This window comes from Pelophylax lessonae (genome assembly GCF_965119305.1).
Source record: "Pelophylax lessonae genome assembly, contig: HAP1_SCAFFOLD_108, whole genome shotgun sequence".
NCBI classification, from domain to species: domain Eukaryota; kingdom Metazoa; phylum Chordata; class Amphibia; order Anura; family Ranidae; genus Pelophylax; species Pelophylax lessonae.
Genome location: NW_028120139.1, coordinates 528257 through 544259, shown reverse-complemented (window position 1 = coordinate 544259; position 16003 = coordinate 528257). Strand labels below are relative to the sequence as shown.

The window sequence follows — 16003 nt, the reverse complement described above, 5'->3', positions numbered from 1 at the left end:
GTGCCCCAACAGGCAGTCTGCTGTGTGTATGGGAAGATCTTCCCCTCACCCATGGAACTTTATCTCCGCAGCTTCCAGGGAAGGGTCAGGTGACATTCTGGTGGACAAAGGTCTCATGGTGTCACCTGGAAGACCAGCGAGGAGCCAATCACTGCCCGGGAATCTGAGGGTATCTGGACCCCCCGATACATGAACCCCGGGAATCTGAGGGTCTCTGGACCCCCCAATACATGAACCCCGGGAATCCGAGGGTCTCTGGACCCCCCAATACATGAACCCCGGGAATCTGAGGGTATCTGGACCCCCCAATACATGAACCCCAGGAATCTGAGGGTCTCTGGACCCCCCAATACATGAACCCCGGGAATCTGAGGGTATCTGGACCCTGCAATCTTGTCCTCCAGATGTCTGATGTTCTGCATGGAGGTTCTTTGTATTATATAAAGAATGTTTATTTACCATCCTCAGACACCAGGAGGCGCCCTTGGATCCAGAATACACCAAACCACTTTACAATGGGTTGGACCCCCTGTCAGGTTTTACTGCTATCTGAAGCCCTATTGGAAAGATTTCCCCCACTTCCTGGGTGGTGACCCCGATTTTTTCAGGATAGGAAGTCGGGGGGGGGGGGGGGGACTCTATCTAATGGAGCTGGGAATTGCAGTAAAAACCAGACGGGTTCTAACCCTCCCCCCACTTCTAGGGTCTGGCCATCCACTGTATAGGTCATTGCTGTCTATCTGAAAATGCTAAACGTCTGGCTGCAGCTGGTTCCAGTACTCAGACCTGAAAGTCACATGACCCGCCTTACCCATATACAACAGCCAGACAACCAGCATTTTCATATCCGCAGCGTCTTTCATGACCGGTTTCCTTGAGCTGCATTGCTGCAACAAAAGCTGCTGCTTACAGAGTGAGGTGAAAGGGGGGAGGAGTCACCTGGGCTCATTCAGCTGTGTGTGTTATCTGAGCTTCACTTCAGCAAAGCAGCTATGATTAGCCAGGTAAACCTGGAAAGTGGGGACCCTTCCTGTGACCTCTGAGCGTTGGTGACTCCGCAATAAATGTTTGTATCGGATTGTTACTTGAAATGAGGACGCAATTCTGTCCCGAAAATGACAATAAACCGTTTTTACATATTTAGGAAATCCTGAGAGTTTTGTACTGAATGTGGGGGAGGGGACAGCCTGACGGCCCTGAGTGATGGTATAAGGGAGGGGGATGCAGGTATTCCGAGGGGACCCCGGGGACGCAGGTTATTCAAGGGGACCCCAGGGGTGGAAGGTTATATGAGGGGGGACGCAGGTTATCCGAGGGGACCCCAGGGACATAGGTTATCCAAGGGGACCCCGGGGATGCAGGTTATCGGAGGGGACCCCGGGGATGCAGGTTATCCGAGGGGACCCCGGGGATGCAGGTTATCCGAGGGGCCCCCGGGGATGCAGGTTATCGGAGGGGACCCCGGGGACGCAGGTTATTCAAGGGGACCCCAGGGGTGGAAGGTTATATGAGGGGGGACGCAGGTTATCCGAGGGGACCCCAGGGACATAGGTTATCCAAGGGGACCCCGGGGACGCAGGTTATCTGAGGGGACCCCAGGGACATAGGTTATCCAAGGGGACCCCGGGGATGCAGGTTATCGGAGGGGACCTCGGGGATGCAGGTTATCCGAGGGGACCCCGGGGATGCAGGTTATCCGAGGGGCCCCCGGGGATGCAGGTTATCCAAGGGGACCCCGGGGATGCAGGTTATCGGAGGGGACCCCGGGGATGCAGGTTATCCGAGGGGACCCCGGGGATGCAGGTTATCGGAGGGGACCCCGGGGATGCAGGTTATCTGAGGGGACCCCGGGGATGCAGGTTATCCGAGGGGCCCCCGGGGATGCAGGTTATCGGAGGGGACCCCGGGGATGCAGGTTATCCGAGGGGCCCCCGGGGATGCAGGTTATCGGAGGGGACCCCGGGGATGCAGGTTATCCGAGGGGACTCTGGGGACGCAGGGGTTGTCTTCTAGATATTCATCAGTAGCAGTGCTGGTACTGATGGGGGGGGGAAATACAGATTATCTGAGGGGACACGGGGGGGGGGGTGCAGGTTACTTGAAGGGACATGCAGATTATCCCAGGAGAATGTGGGGCACAGGGGTTATCTGAGGTCAGACGAGGGGGCATGCAGGTTTTCTGAATGGACATACGGGTCATTCCATGGGACATGGGGGTACGCTGGTTATCTTAATTGACACAAAGGGGGGGACACAGGTTCTCTGAGGGGGTAGGCAGGTTACGTGTGGGGACAAGGGAATAATACAGGGTAACCAAGGGAACATGAGGGGCACAAAGTTTAACTAAGGGGACATGCATATTGTCTGAAGGGACATGGTGGCCACAAAGGTGAATGAAGAAAATATGGGCGTGTATGTATTTATCTGAAGGTGACACGGGGGGGGGGGCACACAGCTTATCCAAGGGGATCCCCTATTCATCAGTAGCAGTGATGGCACACACAGGGGCAGGCAGGTTGTCTGAGGGGGGGGGGGGGGACAACACAGGTTATATGAGGGGACCGGGAGGAGGGGCCAAAGGTTACATGAGGGGACCGGGGGGGGGGGACAGGTTATATGAGCAGACCATGGGGGGGGGGGAGCACACAGGTTGTATGAGGGGATGGGGGAAACACAGGTTATAGAAGGGGACATGGGGGGGGCAGGTTATAGGAGGGGACAGGTTATAGAAGGGGACTGGGGGGGACACATGTTATGGGGGGAACACAGGGTATAGGGGGGGACAGGTTATAGGAGGGGGGGGGACATAGGGTATAGGAGGGGACATGGGGGGGGGGAGGTTATAGGAGGGGACGGGGGGAGGGAGAAACACAGGTTATAGAAGGGGACATGGGGGGACAGGTTATTGGAAGGGGGGGCAGAGGTTATAGGAGGGGACATAGGGGAACACAGGGTATAGAAGGGGACATGGGGGGGGGCAGGTTATAGGAGGGGACAGGTTATAGAAGGGGACTGGGGGGGACACATGTTATGGGGGGAACACAGGGTATAGGGGGGGACAGGTTATAGGAGGGGGGGGGACATAGGGTATAGGAGGGGACATGGGGGGGAGGTTATAGGAGGGGACGGGGGGGGGGGGAAGAAACACAGGTTATAGAAGGGGACATGGGGGGGACAGGTTATTGGAAGGGGGGGGCAGAGGTTATAGGAGGGGACATAGGGGAACACAGGGTATAGAAGGGGACATGGGGGGGACAGGTTATAGAAGGGGACATGGGGGGCAGGTTTTAGGAGGGGACAGGAGGGAGGCACACAGGTTATCTGAGGGGATCTCCTATACACATTCCTCCTTGTCATTAACACAATCTGGGGGTCTCCCGGACCATGAAAGAAGAAAGTACATTTCAGTACATCAGTCGGTGTGCTCAGATCTCCATGTCGAGGCAACGACTTCTTTCACCGGTTTTAATAAATCTTCTGATCCACAGTTTGGTCTTCCGGGGGTTTTCTTCTTCTCTCAATGATGAGGATGAGTTTTCCCGGCTAATTCTAGGAACTGTGTGGAGGAAATGTGGATTCTGGTGTGGGAAGGGCAACTAAGATGAGAGCGCTTCCAAGAGTGATGGTCAACTTTCTTGATACAAGGAGCCTCAAGTGTGGCCCCTGAGGTCATCAAAGGGGCCACACGATATTCAGCAAATATTATTAATACTACAGAAAGATGTCAGTGACTACAGAACGCGCAGTTATAGGGAGTCAGGGACTATAGATATGCTCTTGGACACATGGGACGTGATCTGAGAATGTCAGACTGGAAACACAGGAGACTGCTACAGATCAATAATACCCCTTCACTAATCAATGCCAATACCATGGCGACCATCATATGTGACCATTGCACAGCCAATAACATGGCAACCATCATGTGTGACCATCGCACAGCCAATAACATGGTGACCATCATGTGTGACCATTGCACAGCCAATAACATGGTGACCATCATGTGTGACCATTGCACAGCCAATACCATGGCGACCATCATATGTGACCATTGCACAGCCAATAACATGGCAACCATCATGTGTGACCATCGCACAGCCAATAACATGGTGACCATCATGTGTGACCATTGCACTGCCAATGACATGGCAACCATCATGTGTGACCATCGCACAGCCAATAACATGGCGACCATCATGTGTGACCATTGCACTGCCAATGACATGGCGACCATCATGTGTGACCATTGCACAGCCAATGACATGGCGACCATCATGTGTGACCATTGCACAGCCAATAACATGGTGACCATCATGTGTGACCATTGCACAGCCAATACCATGGCGACCATCATGTGTGACCATTGCACTGCCAATGACATGGCGACCATCATGTGTGACCATTGCACTGCCAATAACATGGCAACCATCATGTGTGACCATTGCACAGCCAATACCATGGCGACCATCATGTGTGACCATTGCACAGCCAATACCATGGCGACCATCATGTGTGACCATTGCACAGCCAATAATATGGCGACCATCATGTGTGACCATTGCACAGCCTATAACATGGCGACCATCATGTGTGACCATTGCACAGCCAATAACATGGCGACCATCATGTGTGACCATTGCACTGCCAATAACATGGCGACCATCATGTGTGACCATTGCACAGCCAATAACATGGTGGCCATCATGTGTGACCATCGCACAGCCAATAACATGGTGACCATCATGTGTGACCATTGCACAGCCAATACCATGGCGACCATCATGTGTGACCATTGCACAGCCAATAACATGGCGACCATCATGTGTGACCATTGCACAGCCAATAACATGGCGACCATCATGTGTGACCATTGCACAGCCAATAACATGGTGGCCATCATGTGTGACCATCGCACAGCCAATAACATGGTGACCATCATGTGTGACCATTGCACAGCCAATAACATGGCGACCATCATGTGTGACCATTGCACAGCCAATAACATGGTGGCCATCATGTGTGACCATCGCACAGCCAATAACATGGTGACCATCATGTGTGACCATTGCACAGCCAATACCATGGCGACCATCATGTGTGACCATTGCACAGCCAATAACATGGCGACCATCATGTGTGACCATTGCACAGCCAATAACATGGCGACCATCATGTGTGACCATTGCACTGCCAATAACATGGCGACCATCATGTGTGACCATTGCACTGCCAATACCATGGCGACCATCACATTCAGCAGCGTTTAGGGACTGAGGGACTCAGCCAGAGACTCTCCAGCTTAAGGCATAGTTCAGTGTTTGTAGTCTGAGCTTTGTTTCTATGTTCCTCCCAAGCGCAGGACTTTGATTGGTTCTTGTGCTGCTGTCTCCACTGTGAGAAGCTTTGCGCGGGATGAATATTCATCTGTCTGGGCAGTCACGGAGGATTTTAGTGCTGTGACCGGAGGAGAGAGGAAAATATTTGGCGAAATCTTCTATAATGGTCTTACCACCCAGACCTGGGAGGAGGTTTTTTCTTTAGGCCCAGCCTCAGTCAGGGGCCTAAGCCAAGGCAGCTGCCCTGCGAATCTGGAAGATGGCCGCCTGCTGGAGCGTCTGCAGAGGAGCCGGCGATGTGCCAGAGTCCATCCATCAGAAGGCTCTCCGGGGCACCGACCTCAGTAAGGTACGTGACACAGCTCACATGGGGTTAGAGGACCCCTTCCTATTACAGGTGACTCCTCCCATGGGGTCAGAGGACCCCTTCCTATTACAGGTGACTCCTCCCATGGGGTCAGAGGACCTCTTCCTATTACAGGTGACTCCTCCCATGGGGTCAGAGGACCCCTTCCTATTACAGGTGACTCCTCCCATGGGGTCAGAGGACCCCTTCCTATTACAGGTGACTCCTCCCATGGGGTCAGAGGACCCCTTCCTATTACAGGTGACTCCTCCCATGGGGTCAGAGGACCCCTTCCTATTACAGGTGACTCCTCCCATGGGGTCAGAAGACCCCTTCCTATTACAGGTGACTCCTCCCATGGGGTCAGAGGACCCCTTCCTATTACAGGTGACTCCTCCCATGGGGTCAGAGGACCACTTCCTATTACAGGGCTGCTACTAAAGAATCGAGGGCCACCAACAGAGGTACCTAAAGGATCTATGGTCATGCATAGGCTGCTGCTGAGGACTATAAGGCCACCATCAACTTTGGGCCTAAATTAAGGCTAAAGTATTTTAAGCCGGCCAAGTGTCAAGGCCCAGGACAATCTGGAAGATGGCCACCTATTCTAGCATGTTTAGAGGAGACTGCTAGTGCAAGATTACCCAGGAGAACCTTCCGATGGATGGACATCGCAAACCTCATTACTCAGTTCATTAAGGTTCTGTACATGGGACTGCTCGCATGGGTCTGAGGACCACTTCTGAATGCTACTGAAGAATCTAGGGCCATCAACAGAAGTACATAAAGAATCTATAGTCATGGAGAGGCTGCTACTGAAGAATCTAGAGCCACCAACAGAGGTCCATTAGGATCTATAGTTTTGAGGTGCTGCTACTGAGGAATATAGGGCCACCATCAACTTTGGGCCTAAGCTAAGGCTAATAATTAGGTCATTTAAACTGGCCCAGGTTACCCAGGACAATATGGAAGACGGCTGCCGGTTGTAGCATCTTTAGAGACTTATGTGCAGGAGTGCCCAGGAGAACCTTCTGCTGGATGGACATTGAGCAGACCTCATTACTCAGATCATTAACCACATCCATACCGGCGTATTGTAATATGACGCCAGCAGGATGGCTTTACCGTTCCGGGCGGCCGTCATATGACGTCCGCCCGTTCTAGCTGCTACTGCGCGCCCCCGGGGGCGCGCAGCAATCAGGGATGAGGCTCGTCCCTCGGACATAGCCCATCCCTGATCAAGGTAAACAGCCAATAGAAATTGGCTGTTTACCATGTGATCGGCTGTGTCAATCACAGCCGATCACATGAGCGGCTCCAGCGCGAGCCGCTCGTTCTCTCTGCAATGCGCGCCCCCGGGGTCGCCCAGAGCAGCGATCGGGGACAAGGCTCGTCCCTCGGACAGAGCCCATCCCCGATCTAGGTAAAGAGCCAATGAGACCTGTCACTAGCCCATCAAAGTACCCGAGTACCTGTCACCAGCCCATCAGGTACTCTGATGACAAGTACTCGGGTACTCGGATGACAAGTACTCGGGTACTCGGATGGCGGGTACTCGGGTACTCTGATGACAGATACTCAAAGTACCCGAGTACCTGTCATCCGAGTACCCGTCATCCGAGTACCCGAGTACTTGTCATCCGAGTACCTGATGGGCTGGTGACAGGTACTCGGGTACTCTGATGACAGATACTCGGGTACTTTGAGTACCTGTCACCGGAGTACCTGTCATTGGAGTACCCGAGTACCTGTCACCAGCCCATCAGAGTACCCAAGTACCTGTCACCTAACCTTTAGATTACCCGAGTACCTGTCATCAGAGTACCTGATGGGCTGGTGACAGGTATTCAGGTAATCTGATGACAGGTACTCGGGTACTCTGATGGGCTGGTGACAGGTACTCGGGTACTCTGATGGGCTGGTGACAGGTATTTGGGTACTCTGATGACGGGTACTCTGATGACAGGTACTCGGGTACTTTGAGTACCTGTCACCGGAGCACCCGTCATCAGAGTACCCGAGTACCTGTCACCTACCCAGAGTACGCGAGTACCTGTCATCAGAGTACCTGATGGGCTGGTGACAGGTACTCGGGTACTCTGATGACGGGTACTCGGGTACTTTGAGTACCTGTCACCTGCCCAGCAAAGTACCCGAGTACCTGTCACCCTTCATACAGCCACCATGTCCAAGTCCAAAAAGGTTTATATACGTCCTCCGTTTAAACCTAAATACCAGTGTAATGGCAGCAGATAACTGTCATAACCCTGGTATTTTTGTTAAATGGTGGACGGTTGGCTTTCCGATAAGGGTGGTCCCAGCGGCGGATTTGCCGCGAGATCACCCTTCCGGGATGGCGGAAGAGGTGGCCCCCCCCCCCGCCACGTTCTGGTCCTTTTCCCCGCTTACCTGACCCGCCGGCAGCGGGGAAATTGATCCGGTCCCGGATCCTCACAGACAGGATGTCAAGTGAGGGCAAGCTTGCCCTCACTCGACTCTATGGTCTTGGAGGACCGGAGCTACGGCAAACGTCGTTGCCTAGCAACCGGTTTAACCGGTTGCCGACCGCCGCACGACTATATACTGCGGCGGTCAGCCCCAGCCAGGCAGAGTGACGTATCGGTACGTCACTCGCCTGTCACTGACTTGCGAGCCAATTGCGGGCGGGCGCGCGCCCGCTGTGGCTCGTTCACAGACAAGTCAGTGCGTGTGACCGGCGGACTCGATGTCCGCCAGTCACACTGCGATCGCTCCTGTGAAGGGAGAAAGACAGAGCGGCTTGTGTAAACAAGCCGCCTGTCAGTTCTCCCTGTGTAAAAATGAAGATCAGACGGTTCTACTATGTAGAACGGTGGATCTTTGCTTTTACACCAATAGGAATGTCCCTGCACAGTTAGAAACACGCCCCTAGGACACACTTAACCCCTCCCTGTCCAATAAAGTTAACCCCTTCCCTGCCAGTGTCATTTTTGCAGTAACAGTGCATATGTATAGCACTGATTACTGCAGTAATGTCACTGGTACCCCCAAAAGTGTCAAAAATGTCAGTCAAGGGTCCGATCTGTTCGTCGCAGTACCGAAAAAAAAAAAAAAAAATCGCAGATCGCCGCCATTACTCGTTAAAAAAAAAACCACCAAAAATGACAAAAATCTTTCCCTTGGTTAGTAAACGCGATAACTTTTGCGCAAACCAATCAAAATACGCTTTTTGCGATTTTTTTTTACCAAACATATGTAGCATAAAACAAATTGGCCGAAAATGTTAAAAAATTTTGATTTTTACATTTTTTTTGGGGAATTTCATATAAAAAAAAATGTGAAAAATATTGTTATTTTTGCAAAATTTACGCTCTTTTTTTGTTTATAGCGCATGATCAGAAAAGAAAGCTCTGTTTGTGGGAAAAAAAGGACGTCAAATTCGTTTAGGTACAGCGTCGCACGACCGCGCAATTGTCCGTTAAAGTCACGCAGTAAAAAAAAAAAATCGCAAAAAAAACCCCTGGTCTTTTAGCAGCCAAATCCTCCGGGGCTTAAGTGGTTAAAGGTCCCTTTTTTTTTTTCATTTTATATAATTTTTTTTATTTATTTATTTATTTTTTTTCTATCTTTTAGTGTACTTGTGAGATCTGAGGACTTTTTGACCCCAGATCTCACAAAAAAGAGGTCCTGTCGTGCCTTCTTCTATTACAAGGAATGTTTACATTCCTTGTAATAGAAATAAAAATGATCAATTTTATTATTTTTTTTTAAACGGTGTAAAAATAAAAAATAATAAATAAAATAAATAGTAAAAAAAAAAAAAATTAAAGCGCCCTGTCCCTGTGAGCTCGCGCGCAGAAGCGAACGCATATGGAAACCCCGCCCACATATGTAAACGGTGTTCAAACAACACATGTGAGGTATCGCCACGATCTTTAGAGCAAGAGCAATAATTTGAGCCCTAGACCTCCTCTGTAACTCAAAGATGGCAACCTGTAGAAATTTTTAAATTGTTGCCTATGGGGATTTTTAAGTACCAAAGTTTGTCGCCATTCTGTGAGCGTGCGCAATTTTGAAGCCTGACATGTTGGGTATCTATTTACTCGGCGTAACATTATCTTTCACATTATGGAAAAAAATTGGGCTAACTTTACTGGTTTCTTATTTTTTCATAAAAAAAGTGACTTTTTTCCCAAAAAATTGCGTTTGGAAGACCGCTGCGCAAATACGGTGTGATAAAAAATATTGCAATAATCTCCATTTTATTCTCTAGGGTCTCTGCTAAAAAAAAATATATAATGTTTGGGGGTTCTAAGTAGTTTTCTAGCAAAAACAACTGATTTTAGCTTGTAAACACCAAATGTCAAAAATAGGCCTAGGCAAGTGGCTAGGATGCATGATGGTGCTCCTTGGATGTTAGGCCCCTCTATATGGCTAGGCTGTGAAAAAGTCTCACACATGTGGTATTGCCATACTCAGGAGGAGTGGAAGAATGTATTTTGGGGTGTCATTTTTGCTGTGTACATGCTATGTGTTAGAAATATCCTATAAATTGACAACTTTGTGTAAAAAAAAAAAAAAAAAACGTTTTTATTTTTTTCCCACATTTTCCAAAAACTTGTGGATTGATTTGAAGGGGCCCTCTGGATGTTTTTGGATTGATTTGAAGGGGCCCTCTGGATGTTTTTGGATTGATTTGAAGGGGCCCCCTGGATGTTTTTGGATTGATTTGAAGGGACCCTCTGGATGTTTTTGGATTGATGTGAAGGGCCCCCCTGGATGTTTTTGGATTGATTTGAAGGGACCCTCTGGATGTTTTTGGATTGATGTGAAGGGGCCCTCTGGATGTTTTTGGATTGATTTGAAGGGACCCCCTGGATGTTTTTGGATTGATGTGAAGGGGCCCTCTGGATGTTTTTGGATTGATTTGAAGGGACCCTCTGGATGTTTTTGGATTGATTTGAAGGGGCCCTCTGGATGTTTTTGGATTTGAAGGGACCCTCTGGATGTTTTTGGATTTGAAGGGGCCCTCTGGATGTTTTTGGATTGATTTGAAGGGGCCCTCTGGATGTTTTTGGATTGATTTGAAGGGGCCCTCTGGATGTTTTTGGATTGATTTGAAGGGGCCCTCTGGATGTTTTTGGATTGATTTGAAGGGACACTCTGGATGTTTTTAAGGGGCCCTCTGGATGTTTTTGGGATTGATTTGAAGGGACCCTCTGGATGTTTTTGGATTGATTTGAAGGGACCCTCTGGATGTTTTTTGGATTGATTTGAAGGGGCCCTCTGGATGTTTTTGGATTGATTTGAAGGGGCCCTCTGGATGTTTTTGGATTGATTTGAAGGGGCCCTCTGGATGTTTTTTGGATTGATTTGAAGGGGCCCTCTGGATGTTTTTGGATTGATGTGAAGGGGCCCCCTGGATGTTTTTGGATTGATTTGAATACTCTCTGGATTCGTCTGCAGATTTTTGTCGTAATTTCAGACAGAACTCTAGAAAAGCATTTGAACAGAATCGTCTTCTCATGAATAATTTGACATCGAACGCTTTTTAATAAATAGTATTTTATTGTTTTTATTCTTTTCTCGTTTTATAGGCATGCCCATCCAAAGCAAAGAATACAGAAAAAAATAAAACAGATAAAATAAAAAGGACATTCAAGCTCCTCCCCCACAAAATAAAACTCAATGGCCCAATGTCCCGAGTACAAATCTATCAATGCCCTCAATGGGGTTTTTTTTTTTTTTTTTTGGCAAAGGAAGAAAAGACTTCCGGAAAGCCATGCATAGCGAAGCAAGGATTTACTGAGGGCGAAGCAAGGGAATGGTGGTCAGCCAGGAGCCCCGAAACAAGGCCTGAACCCCTCCCCCATCTGATTGTACGTGCAAGGTTCTAGTAGGGCAAGACAATAAGGTCCTGGCTTCCACCCCGTAGCTTCCTCTCCCATCTTCGAGCCGAGAGGGGTAAACCTCTCCCCACCCCCGCTGTGTTCCTCTGCTCTTCAAGGACAAACCCTGTCCCTTATTTCTTTGGCTTCTTGAAGATGTTGAGAGTCAGCTTCTTCTTGCCGGCGCTTGGGTCGTTCTCTTCTCCGGTTGACCCGCTGTCGTCCTCCGTTGGGTTCTTTTTACCCGCCAGCTGAGGGATGCGCGTGCTCTTGTGGTTGTGTTTGGATTCTGTGCCGGGGGAGGGGGTTTCGGCCTCGGTGGAGCTGGGGCTGTGGGACCTTGAGGAGTCAGAGTGGGACTGGATGGTTCCGATCGTACTGATCTCACCTAAGCTGGACGATTTCTCCAGCTGAGGGCTCTCGGACAGTCTCTGTTGGAGGGTGCCCAAGTTGGACAGCTCCAGGTGGCGGTTGCTGCCATTGGGTGTTTGGCTGCTGGTTGGCAGCTCCTCCAGGGCCTTCTGGGTCAGCTTCCCGCTGGAGACTTTGCTGTGCCGCAACTCGCTCATGTATGGCAGGGAAGAATCCGAGTCCGAGTGACTCAGGTCCCTTAAATGGAACAAAAGAGAAGGTTAGAAGGAGAATGGGGATTATCCAAACATAAACCCCACAACAGACAAACATGGGGGGGCGGGTAAGTGTGGAAGGTCAGAGAACGGAACACAGAAGGGAAACCCAACCAGGAAGAAATCCATCATAATTTGTAAATTCTGAGGCTCCACCCTGCTCTAACTCTGAAAAGGCATGGATACCACCCAAGAGCTACAGGCACCGCCCTCGAGGATCATTATGGTCAATAATACCCTGGCTGAGCTATGTAGAGGGAAGAAGTGCAATTGCACTACAGTAGGTCTCCGCCCACCTTGAAGGTTGCTAAAAGGCAATAAAATTTTTTATATAAAAAATATTTTTATATAAAAAATAAATAAATAAAATACAACAAAAAAATTATTATAATACTATAATATTAAAAAAAATTGCATATTTTTTTTAAATTATAATATAATAACTGAATATATAACAAAAAAATATATATAAAATAATATTTTGAGATTTTATATATATATATATATATATATATATATATATATATATATATATATATATATATATATATATATATATATATATATATATATATATATATATATATATACACATACACACACACATACACACACACACTATAAAAAAATACAAAAATTATTTTTATATAAAGAAAATATAACTACAAAAATAGAATATTAAAAACACACACACACACACATTATATATACATACATACACACACATATATATATATATATATATATCAAAATATTATATTAATATATTTTAATATTATTATGATATTATAGTCATTTTTATATAAAAAATAAGTTTTGTGTTTCAGAACTATTCCTTCTTGTTGATTGTAGTCACCTGATTGCAAAAAATTACAATGCCAGAAATGACGCGATGACACGCCGCACGCGTCACTCTGCTAATAAAGTGACCAGCAGTGAGAGGGTTAACTATTCAGCATCTTGTCCCCGGCGCAGGAAACAGAAACTTCCTGTGTGCCAACCGTCCTGCAACATACACCCCTCCCCCCGCGCCCTACCACCGCACTGATACCATCACCCCCAACCACCTGCTATGGACTGTCAGAGCTATATACATGTATAATAATAGTGTGTGACTGTGGGGGAGGGGACATTAGAGTGTACATTTTTGTTTAATAAAAATCTCACAAGCATAATAAAAACATATTTACACATATACAAAATTAAATAAATATATAAACAAAAATAGCTTACATCAGCATAGAAACAGAAAATTGTTACGATCATGACTAAACTCACCAAAGCCCTAAGCTCCACCTAAACACCCCCCCTCCCCTAACCTCCACCTAAACACACCCCCCCACCCCCCCCCAACCTCCACCTAAACACCCCCCTAACCTCCACCTAAACACCCCCCCTAACCTCCTCCTAAACACCCCCCCCAACCTCCTCCTAAACACCCCTCCCCAACCTCCTCCTAAACACCCCTCCCCAACCTCCTCCTAAACACCCCTCCCCAACCTCCTCCTAAACACCCCCTCAGGCTAAGAAATTATTACACATTTATCCCATGCATGCGGCCTTTTTACAAAAATCTGATCCTATAAATGTCTAGAGGATGTGAAAGGACAGAAAGAAAAGCCGCACACCCAGAGACTGACAGACAGCAGCTACGGGGACCTGACATTCCTCCACGCCTTTGTCCAGGCTCCCGGCTGCCACCTGTCCTTCTCAAGAACCTGAATCTTCCCAACCTCATCCAGAATGTTGTGCACCACCACCTCGACAGGAAGGACTTTTTTCTGAGTGGAAACCGTGCACTCCACGTGAAGTAACGGACTACTAAGCGAACTAGAAAAAATGTCTCGAAATCAAAATCCCGATGTGTCTCAAAACACCCGTACGACCACTCCGCATAACTTAAGTGGGAAAGGAAAGAGATACCCAGAGCCCCACCCACCCCCTTATAGGACTTCTATATTGAAGGGGCACTGAAGCAAGAAATGGTTCATAGTCTCCTCCACACCTCCACACTCCACTCTTGGACAACCACGGTTCTCCGGCGAGCGATGCTTCAAGTTGCCCTTCACATAGAGTCTGCCATGGAACGAGAGCCAGGCCAAATCACGAAACTTCAAAGGGATTCTCTCCAGATTAATCAAACGCAGACCCTCCCTCATAACAGGGCCTGGGCAATCCCTCAAGGCCAGTGGCTCGCTAAAGGCAGATTCAACAACCCTCCTCTCCAGGGCCTTCCTAGGAAGAGACTTCATTTCCTCCGCCGTCACTTGCCACTGCCGGAGCATCTTCAGGCATGGGGCAATGTAAGCCGGGAGCTTACCATGTCGGACCCTCAAGCTTTTCACTGGCCCACCATTCTCCCAACTTCGCAGAAAAGGCCTAAACCAGGACTGAAAAATACCGACCCACCCAGGCGGTTCCTCTGCCAGCATGTTACCAAAATTATGTTTTTAAAACATCAGAGAAAAGAATACCACCGGGTTGACCATACCTAAGCCACCCATCCGCCTGGGAAGATAGGTTACAGACCTCTTAATGAGATTCAATTTGTGCCCCCATAACAGCTGGAAAAAACAGCTGCAGATCCTTGCATAGAGAGACACTGGCAAAACACAGACAAAGCTGACATACAGAAATACCGGGATCAGGTAAGTTTTAATCAGGTCAATCTTTTCCCTGTAAGAGAGTTTCCATTCTTCCAGCTGGCAACCTTGGCATCGCCATCTTGTAGCCTGCTTTCCCAATTTGCAAGGCCGTAATCGCCGGGACCAAATCTGATGCCTAAAATTTTAATTTCCTGTCGGGGCTCTGGGAAGGTGTCCGGAAGCTCAAAGCTATCGCCTTCTTCTCCCATCCAGAAAACTTCACTCTTATCCTGATTGATCTTTGAGCCAGATGCCTCAGCATACTGCTCCATCACTGAGACCACCTCCTTCGCCTCCTCTGTCCCAGAGATGAAAACAGACACGTCATCAGCATAGGCCACAACCCTCAAAGGGGGCTCACCAGGAATGCCCAAAGGCACCCCCCACAACGGTCCACACTCTAATCTTCTAATAAAGGGATCGATTGCCAACGCGTATAGCAGAGGACTCAAAGGACACCCCTGACGCACACCCGAGCCAACCTCAAAGGGCTGTCCAATCCAACCATTCACAAGCATGAAGCTTTCAGCTCCTCTGTACAAAGTCTTCAGCATTAGAGTGTAAGCTCCTCTGGTACAGCTTCCAGGGATAATAGTAATGAGTGGTTTCAGTATGTGACCGCATGTTTGGGGTCCCGGGAATGGCTCCGCTGAACACACGGAAGGGGGTCATTGTCTGGCTCTCCCCTCCACTTGTAATCCCGGGATGGATTCCGGAGGATCGGACTATTTTTAGTATGAAATGAAGAAATCTCGTGTATATGGCGGGGGTTGGGATTTGTCTGCATTGCCTTTTATGTACTCAGATGTCTGGAAGTCTGCAGCCTTGACACACTCCATGTCACCTGCACTAACCCTTCCCCCACCCACATCACAGACTCTACAATACAATATATAATGGGGGGGGGGGGGGACTCCGCCAAATAGAAAATAATCGGATTGGCTCTGAGATTTTATTCCTCCATTTATAGAGAGGACCCGGAACACGGCTCAACCAATGACAGGAAGACTTTGTAATCAGAGTCAATGAAACTCCTGGGATAGATTATAGATCCTAACACATTACCCGGTCCATCCCAGTATAGAGCCTAACACATTACCCAGTCCATACCAGTATAGATCCTAACACATTACCCAGTCCATACCAGTATAGATCCTAACACATTACCCAGTCCATACCAGTA

At 48.5% G+C, this 16003-nt stretch overlaps 1 protein-coding gene across 1 annotated transcript in view; it reads right to left on the bottom strand.

Annotated features, from left to right (window-relative positions):
* Positions 1–11644: 11644 nt before the first annotated feature.
* LOC309543497 (stromal interaction molecule 1-like) overlaps positions 11645–16003 on the bottom strand; it is a gene marked incomplete at its 5' end in the record, with an annotated part of 50820 nt that continues 46461 nt past the window's right edge. Inside the window, one exon of the mRNA XM_082275974.1 lies at positions 11645–12158. Within this exon, the coding sequence (XP_082132100.1) occupies positions 11684–12158 (475 nt within the window). The 3' untranslated portion in view covers positions 11645–11683. The remainder of the gene's footprint in view (positions 12159–16003) is intronic.